Source organism: Psammomys obesus, unplaced genomic scaffold (assembly GCF_907164565.1).
Source record: "Psammomys obesus unplaced genomic scaffold, mPsaObe1.curated_primary_1811, whole genome shotgun sequence".
Taxonomy (NCBI): Eukaryota; Metazoa; Chordata; class Mammalia; order Rodentia; family Muridae; genus Psammomys; species Psammomys obesus.
This window is the reverse complement of record NW_026596046.1, coordinates 17278202-17296287: the sequence shown is the minus strand read 5'-3', so window position 1 is coordinate 17296287 and position 18086 is coordinate 17278202. Positions and strand designations below refer to the sequence as shown.

Here is an 18086-nt window from a genome sequence, read left to right as displayed (position 1 = left end):
AGCATCCCCTTTCAGAAACACTGCTTGGGATGGCTTTGCCACCTGGGAATTCACTGCACAGGAAATGACACCTCTCACCACATATGTTACCCAGCTCACATTGAACAGCTGTTTCTGTGGGCCAGACATTTGACTGGGTTGCTGGCACATGGGTAGATGGGGCCTGGAGCACAAGCCCCCCACCTGGTGTGGGAGGCTAGTATTGCCCAAGCTTGTTTCTCGTTTTTGTCTTTTGTAGCCTTGTATGCCTTGGCCACAGTCTTGAGAAAGTTTGTGTTCCGTGGTCCTAGCCCGGAGCCCCTCACTTTGACTTTCGTTTTCTTTTCCTTTCCTGCCTGCAGTCTAGACCACCAGACTTGATACTCTCCTGTCTACTGACCACCCTATCATAAGCTGTGCCAGTAGACCCTTCCAAAACCACAGACTGTCAGCACTGAGACCACCTACCCTGCCTCTGCCAAGGGGCTAGGCTCCTGTCTGTTCCTAGTTTAAATATGGCAGAGTGTTCTGGAGCCTAAAACTTCAAGGCAGACAAACATGGCTCGTATCCTAGCTCTGAGTGACGTTGGTTCTTTGATCATCTACAAAACGGAAATAGGGACTAAAGGAGAAATAGCACAGAGCACTGATGCCAAGCCTGGCCCAGGCACAGCCTCAGGGGCTTGTGGGAGTTTCCTCATTGGTACTTGTATCCTGTTTCTTCATCAGTCCATCCAGGGCTCAGGTCCATCTGTAACCTGCAGGGGAACCTTCACAGCATCCTTTGCTTGTATGCCTGGTATTCATTTTAGAGGACACAGACACACACACGGTCAGGGCTATCTAGAGGTATGTTTAGAAAAGCCTGGACTCATGACCCCTGTGGCCTTTCTCTGAAACCCTGGCTGAAGGACCTCCTTAGGTTTCTCTGTTGAGGAAACAACTAGGCCATGCAGGCCAGGGCCTGGTCCTTTTGGACAGGAAAGAAAACACCCTGTCCAAACAGAAGCATCCTGAGATGCTGCTGTCTGGGGAACAGATGTCAGGAGCCCTTCAAGAGGAGCTGTTAGAGGAGCACCTATCGTATCCTTGCTCACCCCCAACCCCAGGACCTCCTAGGGTCAGGTCTATGTGTGTGGCTAGCCATCTCTCCGTGTCCAGCCACTGGCAGAAGGTTGTCATACAGGAAGCAGGCACACATAACTTACTCCTCTTGAACCACATGGGGCATTCACAGCCCACCCGCAGAGTGCTGAAGGGGCTTCCCTTTTTAGAAGCTTCGGTATTTTAATGGGACCTCCCACCTCAACAAACAGTGCTCTGCCAGCTCCCTTTCAACTCCTACCCCAAGATGTGACAGCTACGACTCCTGAGAATCCTGACTATCCATTCGCTACTCGCCAGCCAGCACTTCCAGGTTTGGGGTCTGGACTCCAGCTCTTAACAGCTCCTACTCCCTGGGGATCAGGCCTTTGGAAGGCAAAGGGAGTGTGTACCTTTAAGGGGTTGGTCCGCTGGGAGCGCGGGGTTTGTTGGAAGCAGCTTCCTTTCGGGCCATTCAAGTTCCCAAATTCTGCTGCTTCAGACCTGGACCGCCCGTGGCCTCAGCGTGTCGCAGTCGTCCCGAGTGTTGGAGCTGTCGAAGGGTCTGCTGGGGACGGTACACGTGGCTGGGGGTGGCTGTGTTGGTGGGGGGGGCTTTGCATGCAGGTTTTTCCGTTCTCTCCTAGGGGACTCTGCGGTTGCCAGGGAGGCTGGGGATTGGAGACAGGGAACAGGGGCAGAGTGAACTGGGGACCGTCTGCCACGACTTGCGTGCGAGCGTGCAATTTTTTTGGGGGGAGCTACCAAGAGGTAAAACCAGTTGGGCGCGGTGGTGCACGTCTGTAATCTCAGCACTCGGGGGAGGCAGAGGCAGGCTGATCTCTGTGAGTTCCAGGCCAGCCTGGTCTACAGAAGCCCAGGACAGCCAAGGTTACACTCAGAAACCCTGTCTCCATAAACCGAAGACCGAAAAGGGGCAGAGGGAGAGAAGAGAGAAAGAAAACAGGTAAAACGACAGGGAGACCCGGGGATACTGAGGACTGTCGCCTTCTGCCTGTAGTAGCTCGGTACTGTCTGTACCAACCCTGTTCCAGGCATCCATGGGATTCAGCAGGAGCCACTTTGGGGCGGGACGGATTGGGGACAACCTGCATAGGTGTGGGGGAGGACATGTGCCTTTAGTCCACACTGAACACGTGGGGACAAAGCACAAGGTGCCCAGCTAGCACCTGGAGCGCCTGCCTTAAGGACAGGAGTGCCCCGGGGCAAACCGTGGGTGCAAGCTGGCCTCACGCAGGGTGGAGGCCAGGAAGGAAAGGCGCAGGCACTTGGACCCAGCCCTACCCCCAGCTCGTTGGGTGGTCATCGGCCACCTGCGTTCCTGTTTGATAAAGCGCCTCCAGGCTGACCCAGGGAGAGCCTCTTCTCTATGAGAGAGTGGTGGTGGTCCGAGGTGCCCTTCTTCCCTCCAGCGACTAGCATCAGGAGGCCCTGGAACGCTTGTGGAAAACGCCCCTCTCTTCATGGTGGCAGAATATCAAAGGCTTGGTAAAGCCTGTTTGGAACCGGGCATTAATGTCAGATTCCTTCCTGAACTAGCCTAGTGTTTCTGGGGGCCAATCCTGCCCCCTGCCGGTGTCTAATTCGTATCAGTGGCTCAGTTGCAGCGTGAATATGGTAGAGGTGACGTCCCTTTGCTTGTCAGGACTCAGTTTAGTTTTGTTCTCTTTGGACCTTCCTTGGCCATTGGTGCCCTGGGAAGGCAGAGGGTTGGTGATCATGACGTTGCCTCTATACCCCAGATAACTAGCCAGAGATAAATAAAGCCTCCGGTGGTTCACTTTTCCTCAGTTGTGAAGGGAAGCTGAGGGTGGCTGCTTCTCTCCTAGCTGCTGAGAGAGGAGAAAGAGCACCCTCTCCTAACACCAGTCAGAGGGGCCGAGGTTGTTTGAGGTTTGTCTGCATCGAACAGTGTGCTCTGTGCTCTACAGATGCCCTCTGGTCTTCCAAAGAGTGTTTTCTGATGGGCGGCGTGGACCCTTTTATGAATGAAGACACTGAGGCTCAGGGGCAGGCTGGTTCTAAAAGGACAAAGCCGGAACAGCATCCAAGCAGCCAGTCTCGTCAGTGCCACGGTATTACGTAGCTGCTGGCTGAGACAGGATGAAGTAGAACCCAGGTGCCTATTCTGCATTAGTGATAGAGGACTTTAGACATTGCTTCTGCCCACCCAGGCTTCTGCTCTGTGGTTAATCGTAGCATTCTGGGACCACCTTTGTCTTCAGCCTTTAAGCGCCAGTCTGCTCAGAAGGGGTAGGGCTTGCATTCAAGAGGCCAAATGGCTTGCTGAGGATCACTCAGAAGGTGGCAGAGCCTGGGTTCAAAGCCAGCAAGTAAATCTTTGGGTTTTATGAATTCTCCCCTGTCATGTGGTTATAGGGCGCTGGGTTACGTCCTCTCTTACTAACTTCTTTTATTTGGCCTGGCATATCCCTGGTGGAAGGCCACACGCCTGCAGGGCCAGCATCATACCCTCCACTTGCATAGTGCTAATAAAGTCTGATTTAAGTGGAGTTGGATGCTCAGGCAACTGAGGTCAGAAGGGCTGGGGGTGGGTGGCGAGCCTGTTCTTTGCGTTTGGTGTGGAGAGGCTTTGATGACCCACATTTGATTGATTGGAGGTCAGGAGTCACCCAGTGCCACCCTGGAAGACTACAAATCAGATTCACACTGTGCGTCTTCTGAAGATTCTTCCCGTCTTCCTTCTTAGAAAGTCCAAGGGGATGTGTGGCAGGGCCGCTGGCCACCACATGGGCATTGCTTCCTGAGACCTCTGGGGCTCCAGCCTCTTTGGCCTCGGAGCTCTTCCTTCCATTTGCTCTCCCTGCAGCGCTCTTCTCCCAGGATTCTCAAGGCTCAGATTGTGGCTCAGTTGGTAGAGTGTTTGCCCAGCACTCACAAAGCGCTGGGTTTCATCCCAAGCACTTCACAAATGGGGCAAGGTGGCACCCACCTGTAATACCAGTACTTGGATGGCAGAGGTGGGAGGATCAGGAGTTCGAGGTCACCCTCAGTAACACAAAGAATTAAAGGCCAGCCTGGCCTACATGACACCCTGTTTTGAAAATAAATGCGTAAGTAAGCATCCTCTCCCTGTTCCATCTTCCTCTGTCACTCACCTCTATTAGACTGTGAAGCCCCAGGAACACTGTGCTTTGAATCCCTATTGCTTGCAACTTTGCCTAGCAGCCGGGTGTGGTGGCACACACCCTTAACCCCAGCACTCAGGAAGGCAGAGGCAGGCGGATCTCCATGAGGCCAATCTGTTCTACAAAGCAAGTCTTGGACAGGCAAGGCTACATTTAGAAACCCTGCCTCACTCTGCCTTACTTGTGGTGGCTGCATGGGGCTTATTTATTGAGGAAATTAGGTCAAATCTCAGCTGTTTCCCAAGGATAGCCTTAGGCATCCGGAGATAGTCTTAGCATTCCGGAGCCTCAGTTTTCTGGTCTGTACAAAGGAGAAGATGATTCTGACACTGGCGTTGCTGTAAGCCAAGGAAGATGCACAGACAGTTGGAGGACCGGTCATAATTCACATCAGCAGAAAAGAATCCTACCTCTGTCATTTCCTGGCTGTGTGGCCTTTGGGTGGTTGATTCATGTCTCTGTGTCTGTTCACCTGTGGAGTAAGTGGAGAGACTAAACTTCTCCTTGCCTATATGGTTTGGGGCCTCTCAGGGGGTGGTGGTAGATGTGGAAGTTCATTAAAAAACCAGGAAGCTAGTCTGAGACCCAGGCCGGAGGCTGTGAGTGTTGCCAGGGTCTCTGAGGCTGGGAAAGGCAGCCTTGTGAACTCACACTCTTTGGTGTTGGAGGGAAAGCTTACTGTAGGATCCCAGGCATTTCTGAGCTGTGGCTACCTTCTCTATGACTGAAAGAATGAAGGGGCACCGGGTCAGCGTGGTGGGAAATCACATTGACTTGGCAGCAGTTTTTCCCAGTTCTTGGAGATGTCTGAGTGGTGGGGAGCAATTTGCCTCGTGAATTCTGACGAAGGCTGATAGAGAATACCTGACTTCATTCAACATACCCACAAGTGTACCTCAGCACCCAGACTCCTAGCGGAGTCACTGTCCAGAGCTCAGAAAGCACACAGATGAGCGTGTTTCAGAACCTTTGCTAACCTGAATCCCCAAATCAACTTTTGCCATCCCAACTCAAGGATAAAGTAGGGTTCAGGGTAGCAGCCCCATGTGGCTGGCTCAGGGGAATTTGGCACCAGAAGCCCTTCTTATAAAACCAGGAGTCAGATGAGGATATTCCAAGACAATCCTGAATTAAACAAACAACAAGCAAACAAAAAATAGAAGAGACGAGCCTAATCTAGGGCATCCTGCATGTCAGGCAAGTGGTCTACCATGGAGCAATATCCCAGCTCTGGTCCCTCTTGTCATTTGGCAAACTTGGCTCCTCCTTTTCCTCTTCTTCTTCCTCCCATCCTCTTCTTCTTAGAAATCTATTTATTTTAGGTGTGTGAGTATTTTGCTTGCATGTATCCGTGTGTACCACACCTGCCAGGAGAAGGTGTTAGATTCCCTGGGACTGGAGTTACAGATGGTTGTGAGCTACCATGGGGGGTAGCTACCATGGGGGGGGGGGCTGGAAACTGAACTGGCTTCTATCGGTGTTAGTGCGCTTCAAGGGATTGCATCAACAACGAGGAAGCATTTGCCCCTTGGCAGGAAGACCTACCCTCTGTCCCCGAGTCCTGGAAGAATTTTTGTGAGTATTTTTTGTTTTGCTTATCTAACCTTTTGACATTGAGGTATGATATGGTCACCTACAGAGTTCATGCTTGAGAACCATGCAATAAAAATAAATAAATAAATGAATGAATGAATAAATAAATAAATAAATAAATAAATAAATAAATAAATAAATGAAATAAAGGTCACAGGACTGGAGAGACAGCTTAGCAGTAAAGAACACTTTCTGTTCTTCCAGAGGACCTGAGTTCAGTTCCCAGCAGCCATCTTGACCGTCTCACAACCACCTGTAGCTCTAACTGTATGGGATCCAACATCACATCTGGCCTCCATGAGCACCTGCACACATATGGCACAACCACCCCCCCACCCCGCCCAATCTCATAAGGTTTACGATTAGCTTTATTATTTTGTATTTGGGCTGTATTCCACAACCTCCTACGACATCACCACCAGATGGGACCAAGTATTTATACACACAAGCCTAGGAGGTCGTGTCACACTCAAACTGTAACAGGATGGAGTGTCTTCGACGCAGCGAGGCTGAGCTGTGCTCGCAGATATTCATTGTAATGGCTTAAGTACAAGGGGATTTGTTCCTGGGCCACTGTAGGCAGAGGATATCCAGGCTGGAGGGAGGCTGCGGTTCCCAGTTCTCTAAGCTTTTGGCTACTGTGCAAGCTGGAGAAAGAACCTCAGGATACGGCCTCCATGGTAGGTATCACTGCAGACCTAGACAGGGTATTTCTGCTCATAGGTTGTGTTGCTCTGATCTAAAACCCTGTCACTGTAGGATGAAACTGAGACCTTCCAGAGAGAAGTGCTCCAGGCGAGGGTTCTGGTTGCCACGTCACAGCTGCAGGCCTAGCTCAGATGAGCAGTGGGCCTCTGATCCCTGCATCTGGACACTCAACCAACCAGGGGTGGATAGTCAAGCAGGGAGGAGGGGGAAAGTATAGACTTTCCCTTGTCAGCAGCCCCGACCACCACATTATAATACTGATTATACAGAATTAGATCTAAGTGACCTAGAGTTGATCTTCACTGTGCAGCAGAGTATGTAGGGGCGATATTCCAGGCTGATGCCACTTTATGTCAGAGTGTCCTTGAGGAGTGGCACACATGAGGGTCCTGAGAAAAACTGTCCACTGAGGATGGCAGGAGTGGATGGAAGTCGTTTTGAACAGAGAATCTTATTCCAGTTCCTGATCAGGGGCTTTGTGGATGTCGGTAAGTCTCAGTCCTGGTTCTGGTGCATGGCATAGTTGCTAAGTCTACACCTCAGATTCCCTGCAAATACATCCAAGAGAAGCCTGAATTCAATCTTCAGCTCCCTCCCTTCCAGCAAGAACTAATTTTTCTGGAAATAAGAATGTTCCCTCCAGAGTCTCTGGTCAACCTCACAGGTCAATTTAGCTTTGCCTTCAACCTCCCTTTTTCCTTCCTCTTCCTCCCTCCCTCCCTTCTTCTGTACCTCCCCCTCTCTTTTTCCCTCCCTTTCTCTCTCTCTCTCTCTCTCTCTCTCTCTCTCTCTCTCTCCTCTCTCTCTTTTAGGAGGGGGGGAGCCCCTCCGTTCTCTGGTCTTGTACACAGAAATTCCCATAAGGCCACATGTTTGCAATCAGTGTGGCAACTGTGTGTTTTGCTTTGTCGTCACAAATGACACCCTGAGCGTCCTCCCACATCCCTCTACAATAATCACACAGTTCTACTGCAAAGGCCTGTGGGCACTCTGGACTTTCTGCCTGGAAACCTGCCTTCTGTCCTCCCTCCTGTGTCTGCCTCCAGAGGCGAGGTTTCTAAGATGTGACTCTGGCCTGGGGCTTACCTGCTTGAAGCCTTCATTTGCATTATCAGAACAGAGAGAAGGGCATCCCAGGTTCATCCCCTCCCAAGGAATTCAGAGTCCTGCCTGACCGATCACCTCCTCCTTCTCCCGTGTTAGTCATTGGCTGGGTGGGTGGGGAGCAGAATTCGCTCCAGATGGTTGCAGCAAGGAGATTTTAATCAAAGGATTGCGTCTAGAGAGCGACTGTATGAATAAAACAGAAGCTGGAGGCTGCTGGGACACAGGCAACAAAGGATGTGATCACTGGAGAGGGCAGGGAGGAAATAGTGTCTTCTTTCACATCTTATCGGTGCTTCCCACCGGCAGAATCCAGCTGGAAGTCAGAACGCTGGGGGAGGGGCAAGACAAGTGACCCACAGGCATGGATACAAGGTGACAGTGGACCAGGGAACGCATGGGAACAAAAGCAGAGCATCCCTTGTGACTGGCCCTGGCCACTGTACCTTGCAAAACCTTTGCCCTACTCAGAAGACCAGTCTGTCCTGTACATCTCAAAAACTGCCCAGCTTCAATGTTCCTTTGGGTGCCCCCATCTTTAGACAGGTTCTTGTGTAGCTCAGGCTGGCCTCAAACTCCACGTGTGATCTAGGGTGGTCTTGAACGCTTGATCCTCCCGTTTCCATCTCCACAGTGCTGGATTTGTAGGTGTGCACAAAAAACTCTCAGGGGAGCCATTCCCATGTTGGTGACCACAGAAGAGGCGGCTGGCCCGTGGGCTGTAGTTTGCTTATTTTGTGTTTGAAAGATATTAAAATATACTTTGATTGCTAACACTTTTTGAGATAGAGGCAGGAAGATCAAGAGTTCAAGATCACCCTTTGTTTCACGGCCAACTTGAGGCAAAACTGAGCCACATGAAACCCTGGTGATTTTTTTTTTTAACACTTCTTAAAAGAATGTGTGTGTGCACCCGCTCACATGTATGTGCCTGTGTATATGTACACATTAAGGTTAGACAGCATTGTGAAGTAGGTTCTTTTCCACTTTATGTGGCTTCCAGAGCTTGAACTCAGGTTCTCATATCTGTGCAGCAGGCGTCTTTACTCACTGAGCCTTCTTATGGCTCAAGTGCTTTGACCTTGTGCTAGGCTTAAAAATAAATGTCACATTGTCACAGCCCTCCCCACACAGACGTTTCGGTGTTGAAACAAGTTTCCCAATGCAGACTTATTATTACTAAACACGAAACCCGCCCTGGAATTTTCTATTCTAGTCTTCTCTGTTTTCCGTTACAAAGTGCTATTCACCACCTTTGAAATTCAAACTGCAGGCAGTTCTCCCCAAGGTGGACTCCTCCGTGTTCTAGCTTGTTCTTGCTGCCTGTTGTGCTGAGGACAGCGCCTGGTGCAGGAGTCCCAGCCCTCTATAGTGGGACTTCTGTAACAGGCTTGTTTTCTTTCTCTCTGCAGTTGCCTCCGGACCCAGCCTCGTCCAAAATACCCTGGCACTGCCACCACCCTGGCCAGGATGGGCCTGCTGTTTCTCGTCCTTCTATTGCCACTTTCCTGTGTGGTGGGACTGCCATTCTACAATGGCTTCTACTATTCCAATGGCCTGCATGGCAGGACCCTGGGCAATGGCTACGGGGAAGGTGGGTGGCTCCTAGGCCTGTCTCTTGGCTCCTGCTGTGATATGCAGGTTCTAGGCAGGGATGGAGATGGCGGGATCTTCCCTGTCTGGGCCTCCAGGGGTGGACCAGCCTTGCTTCTGAGGCGAGAGGAGATGGTTTAAATACTCTTGAGTTTGCTGGTACCATAGACATGGGACATGAGTTCTCTTGGGGTAGTCCTGATTCCTAGAACGGCTTGTTCTTCAAGATCTAGCCGGAGTGTAGCCACACCTGGTTTCCCTTGCAGAAGGAACTATGAAGTCACAGAGATGTGAGTTTGGATATCATTTGTATCTTTTTCTGGCTGGGTGGCCTCAGGCATGGGACTTTTGATATGTCCATCATTGTGACCCTGCAGTGGGTTTCTTCTTATCAACCTAGTTCTGTTACTTAGGGAATTCTGTCATTTAGACCCTAAGCTCTGACAGCCTCCTGCCTTGGCTGAGATAAACTGAGTCTTTGGGAGGAGCCCTGGTCAATAGTTGGCCCAGGTTGTGAAAAAAAAAGTGTGCTGTGCTCTCTGGAGGCCCTGTGGAATGAAGGGGACTCAGGAACACTTGAGGCAGGCCATTCAGTGTAGCTGTCTTTTACCTTGGCAAAGTTCTTGTTGGCTGTCATGGCAGCTAGTATTTAAAATTGTTTTTTTTTTGTTTGTTTGTTTGTTTTGTTGTTTATTTGTTTGGTTTTGAGACAGGGTCTCACACAGGCTTGTGAGACTTGCTATATAGTCAGGGCTGGCCTTGAACTTCTGATCTGACTCTGTCTCCCACGGGCTGAGATGACAGGTATGCACTTCTACACCTGTGCTGAGGCGCTGTTGGGTATAAACCCAGGGCTTGTTGTGCATGTTACACAAGCACTCTCCTAACTGAGCTACAGCCCTAGCTTCCTATGCTGGCCTGGAAGTTTCTGTGTAGCTGAAGATAGCTTTGAGGACCTGACTCCCCTGCCTCCACCTTCCAAGATCTGTGCTCACAGGCAGGAACCACCATGTTAGCTTTTGGGTACAGAACAAACTGTCCCAAACATGGCTGCTTAACGGCATACCCATTAACTGAGACCTATGGCCCAGCTCTTTGGAGTGAGGTCTGTTTCTCCTGATCCTACAGCCTGCCTCTCTTTGGGGGAATACAACTCCATGTGTATCCTGAGTCTCCCTCTCAGTTTTGGGGGTGTGGGTATGGGTGGGATTGGGGTTAAGTATTGCCAGACTGTGCAGCAAAAAGAATTTAGGCTCAGGTCAGAGGTTCTTGATTAAACAGAAGGATCAGATGAACATCTTATAAGAGCATCTGTGGGTGTTGGGAGTCACCGTACGTGTTATCTGGGGGCTGTGACACCAGCTAGTCTAGCTGAGCTCAACGTTAGGGAAGGGATGTGCTGGTCTATCTGCCCACCTCTTCGTTTAATTTACAGAACCCTCTCCTTGAGGAAACACCGAGCAGCTGCAGCTGGGGAAGGGAGCTCTGGTAGAGATAAAAGCATGGGTCAGGGGGGCCCTTTACCCAGGGCCACAAGGAGGCTGGAGTTGAGGCATGACTTATTAGCCATTTTTAGGAAATGGCTTCTCCCTTTTCCCTTTATTCTTGAGACTTTCATATAGATATACAACAGAATACGATCACCTCTGTCTCCCACTTTCCTTTTCCAACTTCTCTACATCCCAGTGTCACGATCCCAAGCTCATGTCTTGCTCTTCTCTCCCCCTCCCCCCCTCCTTTCTTTTGGATATTCATCTCAATATATCTCCCTGGCTGGCTGGAAACATGCTATGCGGAACAGGCCGGCTTTGAACTCACAGAGATTGGCCTGCCTCTGCCTCCTAAGTGCTGGGATTATGTCAGCACTATGCCTGACTTTTTTTTTTAAAATAACCCTCTAAATCCAGTTAATGCTACCCATACCTACACCGTCTGGTACCATCTACTGGAATCCCATCAGAACCACATCCTCAATAGAAAGTGATTCTCCTTTCCCTAGCAATGAGTAATTGCCAATAGTTCCTCAGGAAGGGGCCTGAGGATCGTCTCCTACATTTATGCCAGGATTCTGGCTGGCTTGATCTTGTGTAGGTAACCACAGCCACTGTGAGCTTCTGAGCGCAACAGCCATGCCATGTCCAGAAGGCACATCTGCTCCCACCTGCTGGCTCTTACATTCTTTCCACCTCTTCCACGATGTTTTGTGAGCATCAAACACAGAGGGCTGTTGCAGGGCTGAACACTGACTCTCTTTTTCTCAGCTCTTTGACATCTTATCAGCCATTTTGACTATCTTGGGGATGATGCTTCTCAGATGGGTAAGCGTAGCTCCCTGCAGTTATACTGAGATTCCCTGGTGCCAGGAAGGGAGAGATGGAGATCCAAAGCAGGAGAGAGAGAGAGAGAGAGAGAGAGAGAGAGAGAGAGAGAGAGAGAGGAGTCCTATTTTTCCTCAGGTCCCCTCTGTCTCCTAATTATCCCATTTCAGGATTTGCGAGTGACCTGCCATTGGGTAGTGGATCACCTCACAGGTGTTTGGTGTAGGATGACCCCAGCTGAGGAGGGTTCTCACTGCTTCTGAGGATCTCTTGTGCCCTAGGCAGGCAAGTCTGGGCCTGTGCACATAGTGACTGGCAATGAATGTTCCCTGGAGAAGGCAGAGTAACAAGAGCCACTGGGACCAAGCCTCAGAACAGGCCCAGTAGGAAAATCATTTTGCCTTTCAGTCAAGCAGCAAGCAGGTGGCAAGGCCAATACAAATTCAAGGAACTGATGTCACCCACCTGCTTTTTTGTTTTCTCTTTAGTGAGACAGAGTTTCACTACATGTAGCCCATGCTTGTCTCAAACTAATGCTAACCCTTCTGCCTCAGCCTTCCTACCGGTATTTGCCACTAAACACAGCTCAGTGGAAGTAGGTGCAAAGTCACGTGGTTGGGTAGTGGGTATGTGGAGGAGTGGAGCAGCAGGCACTTGGAGGGGTGGGGCCGGGAGGCTCTTTTTGCATCCTGAAACACAGGAGTCTGGAGGAGCTTGGAATAAGGGTATGGGAATGTCCTTGCAAGACCATCGCCTCCTCTGTACCCCACCTTGCCCCCAGGCCTATTCAATGGAGTGAAGCTGGTGGTGGAGACGACCGAGGAGACCCTGTTTAGTCACCGAGGAGCCAGTGTGACCCTGCCCTGCCACTACCACTATGAGCCAGCCCTGGCGTCCCCGAGGCATGTGCGTGTTAAATGGTGGAAGCTGTCGGAGAATGGAGCCCCAGAGCAGGATGTGCTGGTTGCCATCGGGCAGAGGCACCGGTCATTTGGGGACTACCAAGGGCGCGTACAGCTGCGGCAGGACAAACAGCAGGAGGTCTCGCTGGACCTGAGAGACCTGCGGCTGGAGGACTCCGGGCGCTACCGCTGTGAGGTCATTGATGGGCTGGAGGACGAGAGTGGCCTGGTAGAGCTGGAGCTGCGGGGTGAGGCCCTGACTTGGTGCCACTGGGACCCGAGGGAGGGGGAGAGGACCCAGAGAAGGCCTAGACCTTTATACTTTACACAGGTAAGCATGCTTAAGTCTCAAATGACCCTAAAAGGAAGTTATTATAGGCTCACAGCCCTTGTTTTCCAGATGAGGAAGTGAAGAGAGATCGAGTAACTTACATAAAGGCACATAGTTGATAGGTGGCAGAGCTGGGATTTGAACTCAGGGAGCAACTTCCAAAAGTCACTGTCTCCTATTCCCTCGCATCCAGTCCTGTTCAGAAAGAGGGAAATAGGAGCTGGTCCACTCATTGGAGCTAGAGCCTAGGTTCCAGCAGGGTTATTCAGCAGAACATATGAACAAGATGAGTGACAGTAGGGACTGGTAGGGCCCAGGGCACACTGCTGAAGCCCCACCACGTAAAGAAAGCTATTTAATTCAGGCTAGTTACAATGCCAATTAAGAATGCAGGCCTGTTGCGGTTAGATTTTTATATTTAAGTATGAAATTGTGTGTGTGTGTGTGTGTGTGTGTGTGTGTGTGTGTGTGATGTTGGGAATAAGAACTCTGGGTCTTGGACATGCTAGGTAAGTGGTCTATCAGTGAGCTATACAGCCATTGGAATCTCTGGGTTTTTATGTAAAAATAATCAATTTTTAGAAATAACTTAGTACTGTCTGAATCATATCCTATGAGCAGGTCTCTGGTGTCTCAAGTTTGAGATCTCTTTTTGCTTGGACTCCTTTGTGTTTTGGGTGAGGTAGCATGTTTCCATCTCTCTCCTCTAACTCCATCTTAGCCCACCCCAGCTTTGGCCCCTAGGCAGGGCGCATCCCTGAGACCCTGGGTCTTTCAGGTACAACAAACAAGGGAATAATTGGGCAAGTAATAACAGTTCCTTTGATATCTGCCTCTAGTACTGAGAGTGAACTTGCCTCCTGGAAAAGATCGTCCTGAGCCTTTAACATCTTTCCTCTGCAGCCTACAGGGCCTAACCAGTGGCTCAGAGAGGCCATTCTGAAGTCTGGGTTATCAGAGGGAAGGGTCATCAGGGCCAGCCTAGAGGATGGTGGCTCAGAGGGGCCAAATTGCTCATTCTGAAGTCTGGCTTATCGGAGGGAAAAGTTATCAGGGCCAGCCTAGAGAGATACAAAGTCCTCAACCTTGTCCTCATTCCTGGGGCATCAAGGAATGAGGACATAGGGTGGGGCTAGGCATATGATCAGTAACTGCTGTGCTCCCCCCATCCCATGAGCCCCACTGCTCCCTCAGCCTGGCTGTGCCAGGTGCCTGGCCACAGGGGAAGGTTTATTTAAGGTTCTGCCTTCTAACTAGCACAAGCCAAGGACAGCCTCCTCCTGGACCCTTAGCTTCATATGACTTGATATGGACTGAACGATGCTTAAAAATGTTTAACTGGGCTGTGGATATCTCTATCTCTATATCTATCTATCTCTATATCTATCTATCTATCTATCTATCTATCTATCTATCTATCTATCTATCTATACCTGTGGTGAGTGGTATCTAATTTGAGTGAAGTCCCAGATTCAACCCCAGCTCAAAACAACAAAAACGAACCCCCAAATTTTTTATAAAGTAGAATTTCAAACATGCACAGTAACACAGATTTTGCTTGTTTTTGTCTTCTTCTTTTTCTCTTCCTCTCCCCTCCTCTTCTGCCTTCTTTTTGTTTATTTTGCGACAGGTTTCTCTGTGTAGCCCTGGCTGGCTGTCCTGGAACTCACTCTGTGACTAGGGTGGTCTCAAACTCACAGAGATCTGCCTGCCTCTGTGCCCCAAGTACTGGGATCAGAGGCACGTGCCACCGAAACCTGCTCTGTGCTTTTGTTTTCTGTGAAAGGATCTCACTCTGGAGGCCAGACTGGTTTTGAGTTTATGGTAATCCTTCTGCCTCATTCTCCTGAGTGCAGGGATTACAGGAGTGAACCACCACACCCCGCTAGCATAGCATATTGAGGGAAATATGCTATGGCCTTCTCGGGAAGGAGGCCCACTGCCCCAGGGTATCCTTGGCCTCAGGCCCCTTTCCTAACGACCCTTGACCACCCTTCTTCCAGCAGTTTTTAGGGGTGCCTTTCTCTGTATCCCAGGATGACCTTAAACTCATGGTAATCCCCAATCTCAGCCTCCTGAGTGCTGAGATTATAGGCATGAACCATCATACCCAGCTTCCTTTATTTTCTTAAGAAATTTCTGCATGAAGAAGCCAGGCTTGGTGGCCCATGCCTACAATCTCAGTACTTGGAAGGTTGAAGCAGGAGGATTGTAAGTTCGCGGCCAGCTTGGGTTACATCGCAAGACTCTGTCCTTGTCTTCGAGTTTCTATCACTGCAATGAAACACCGTGACCAAAACCAAGTTGGAGAGAAAAGAGTTTATTTGATTTATACTTCCACATCACTGTTCATCATCAAAGGAAGTCAGGACGGGAAGACAGGGCAAAATCTGGAGGCAAGAGATGGTGCAGAGGTCATGGAAGGGTGCTGCTTCCTGGCTTGCTCCCCTTGGCTTGCTCAGTCTGCTTTGTTATAGAACCAACCAGCCCAGGGATGGTTGCATCCTCAATTGGCTGGGCCCTCCCATATCAATCCAGTAATTAAGATTATGGTTCTGCCTACAACCTGATCTCATGGAGGCAGCTTCTTATTGAGGGTTTCTCCTCTCAGATGACTTTAGCTTGTGTCAGCCGACATAAAACTATCCAGCACAGTCCAAAAAAAAAAAAAAAAAAAAGGAGTTTGTGCACTAATGACATTCACAGCTGGCCTTTCCTGTCTCCTCTGAAAATTAAACTGAGTCGTAGGGGCCTGTGAGATGGCTCAGTGGGTAACGGCACTTGTGGCCAAGCCTGGCAATTTGAGTTTGATCTCTAGGACCTATACGTTGGAAAGGGACAACTGATGGCCATAAGACGTTTCCTTGACTTTCATGCACATGTCCTTCCTACATGAATAAATAAATAGTACAATTGGAGAAATAAACCAGCTCATAAACCAAAAGTATACACCTGTGCCCCAAATGCACGAAGTTAAAAACAAACAGACAAACCAAAAACAAACAAACAAACAAAACAAAACACTGCAGGTCAAGCACCACACTGATCCACGAGGATGAAGTGACGTGTGGGCATTGTGTCGGTATCTTAGGCAGTCAACAGATAGATCAAGATGTTCTAAAGGACGTGCAGATGTTGTCACGTGTAGACATTGCCACTTCATATACTTACAGATGCCTGTAGGACCAGGAGGGGAGCCAAGCTTAGCCCCCGGAGCCCAAAGCACAACAACGTGGCCTCGTCTCCTATCACATTCTATAGTCACTTGATGGATTATTTTATCCTATCTATCCTATCAAGTGAGAGGATATATCTAGATCTACATCTATATCTATCTCTCTTCCTAGTCTGTAGTCACTTGATAGATTCATTACCTTACAAGCTAATATATACTTTTTGGGAACTCTGCTCCAGTCTTGGAAGAAGGTGAGAGGCAGGGGAAGGCTCCCCTTGGGCTTAGGAACACAAACAGGACATTTGCTGAGCTGTCTGAGCTAGCAGTGTCTGTGTTTTGGATGCGCTCGCATCCCAGTGGAGGTAGGGCGCTCAGGCGGCCTCCTCCTTCCGACTTCTCTGAGCCTTTCCTTCCTTCCTTCCCTTCTAGGCGTGGTTTTTCCCTACCAGACCGGCAAAGGGCGCTATCAGCTTAACTTCCATGAGGCACAACAGGCCTGCCGGGAGCAGGACGCAGTGGTGGCCACCTTTGAGCAGCTCTTCCGAGCGTGGGAGGAGGGCCTGGACTGGTGCAACGCGGGGTGGCTCCAGGACGCCTCCGTGCAGTACCCTATAGCCATGCCCCGGCAGCCCTGTGGAGGCCTGGGCCTGGCACCTGGCGTTCGCAGCTATGGCCAGCGTCACCACCGCCTGCACCGTTATGACGTGTTCTGCTTCGCGGCTGCCCTCAAGGGTGAGTTGGAACCGCCAGGCACAGACCTGCCCTGCTTGATGGTCCTCCGCCACTGAGGGAGGATCTCTTCTTCTGTGGAGCTCCCAGAACCCTCAGCCTGGAAAGGATACAAATTCCCGTAGGGCAGTTCCCTGGGGATCCCTCTGCTGTTCAGCACTCACACGCCCCACTTGCACACAGGGCGGGTGTACTACCTGGAGCACTCTGAGAAGCTGACCCTGCAGGAGGCCAGGGAGGCCTGCCAGGAAGATGGCGCCCGAATTTCCACGGTGGGCCAGCTCTTCGCTGCTTGGAAGTTCCATGGCCTGGACCGCTGTGACGCTGGCTGGCTGGCAGACGGAAGTGCCCGCTATCCCATAGTTCACCCCCGTCTCAACTGTGGCTCCCTGGAGCCTGGAGTTCGGACCTTTGGCTTCCCAGACCCACACGCCCATTATGGCGTCTACTGTTACCGCCAGCGCTAGCAGGGTGGACAGCTGCGCATCTGCCCTGGCCCCTGACTCCCCGGGCTGAATGTTTGTTAGGGACCTTTGTCCCTTGTGGGCTGGGTCATTGCTTGTATTGATTTCATACTTCCCAACTTAAACATTTTTAAGGTATTACTATTATTATTATTATTATATTTTACAGACCCAACTCTCAATTCTTTTGGCATTCCTCTCTGGGGCATTTGAGGTCCATTGGCTTTTAAAGGCTCTGCCGTGGTCTGCCACAGCTGGCATCCCTAACCTGAGGAAACTGGTGCCCAGCATGGGCGGTGGCTGTGGCTAGCTCCCTTTCCTCAGCTTATAGGAGGCAGAAGGCTGACTTTTTAAAAATTTCTCCACAGGGTCCTTAGACTTGTGGGTGAGGACTTAGGAAAAAGAGAACTTCCCTTTTCCTGGTTCCACAGAGTCTGAGCATCCTTTCCATGTCCCCCCTTGGGAGTGGCCCTCTCTGTGTGCGTAGCTTTGGCCAATAAATGGTGTTATGATTTCCTCCCTTCTTTTCCAGCCAACCTCTGTGTCTGACCCTTTGTCTCTTTGAGTCTCAGGGGCTAGATTCCAGCCCTGGCTAAATGTGGGGTCACTTCTGTCTTCTGTCTCCCCCTGGGCCGCCCCTGCATGTTGGTTGGGTTTTGACTTTTTCTGTCCTGTAGCATACCCTGCCTCAGGTTGCTAGTCCAGTTGTTGGGGTCCGGCTCCCCTCCATCCATCTCCACTCCATGCTGACCCATCTTTGAGGGGCTCAGGAGCAGAGCAGGAGGTGCCTTTCATGAAGAAGGGGCACCAGTGCATTCGGCGGGGGGGGGGAGGATCTCAGAGGCTGAGGATCCCTGCAGCGTCTGTTTCTCAGCCCAACAGTGCTCCAGGGAGTCAGACACCAGACACCAGGTGTTCCCTGATGCTTAACAATCAG

At 50.5% G+C, this 18086-nt stretch overlaps 1 protein-coding gene across 1 annotated transcript; it reads left to right on the top strand.

The window, feature by feature from the left end:
• The first annotated feature begins 9107 nt into the window (after positions 1 to 9107).
• On the top strand, positions 9108 to 17152 carry Hapln3 (hyaluronan and proteoglycan link protein 3). Its single transcript, XM_055623483.1, has 4 exons — positions 9108 to 9231; positions 12330 to 12698; positions 16386 to 16688; positions 16869 to 17152. The coding sequence occupies exons 1-4, from the start codon at positions 9108 to 9110 to the stop codon at positions 17150 to 17152; spliced, it is 1080 nt and encodes a 359-aa protein (XP_055479458.1).
• Positions 17153 to 18086: the final 934 nt, after the last annotated feature.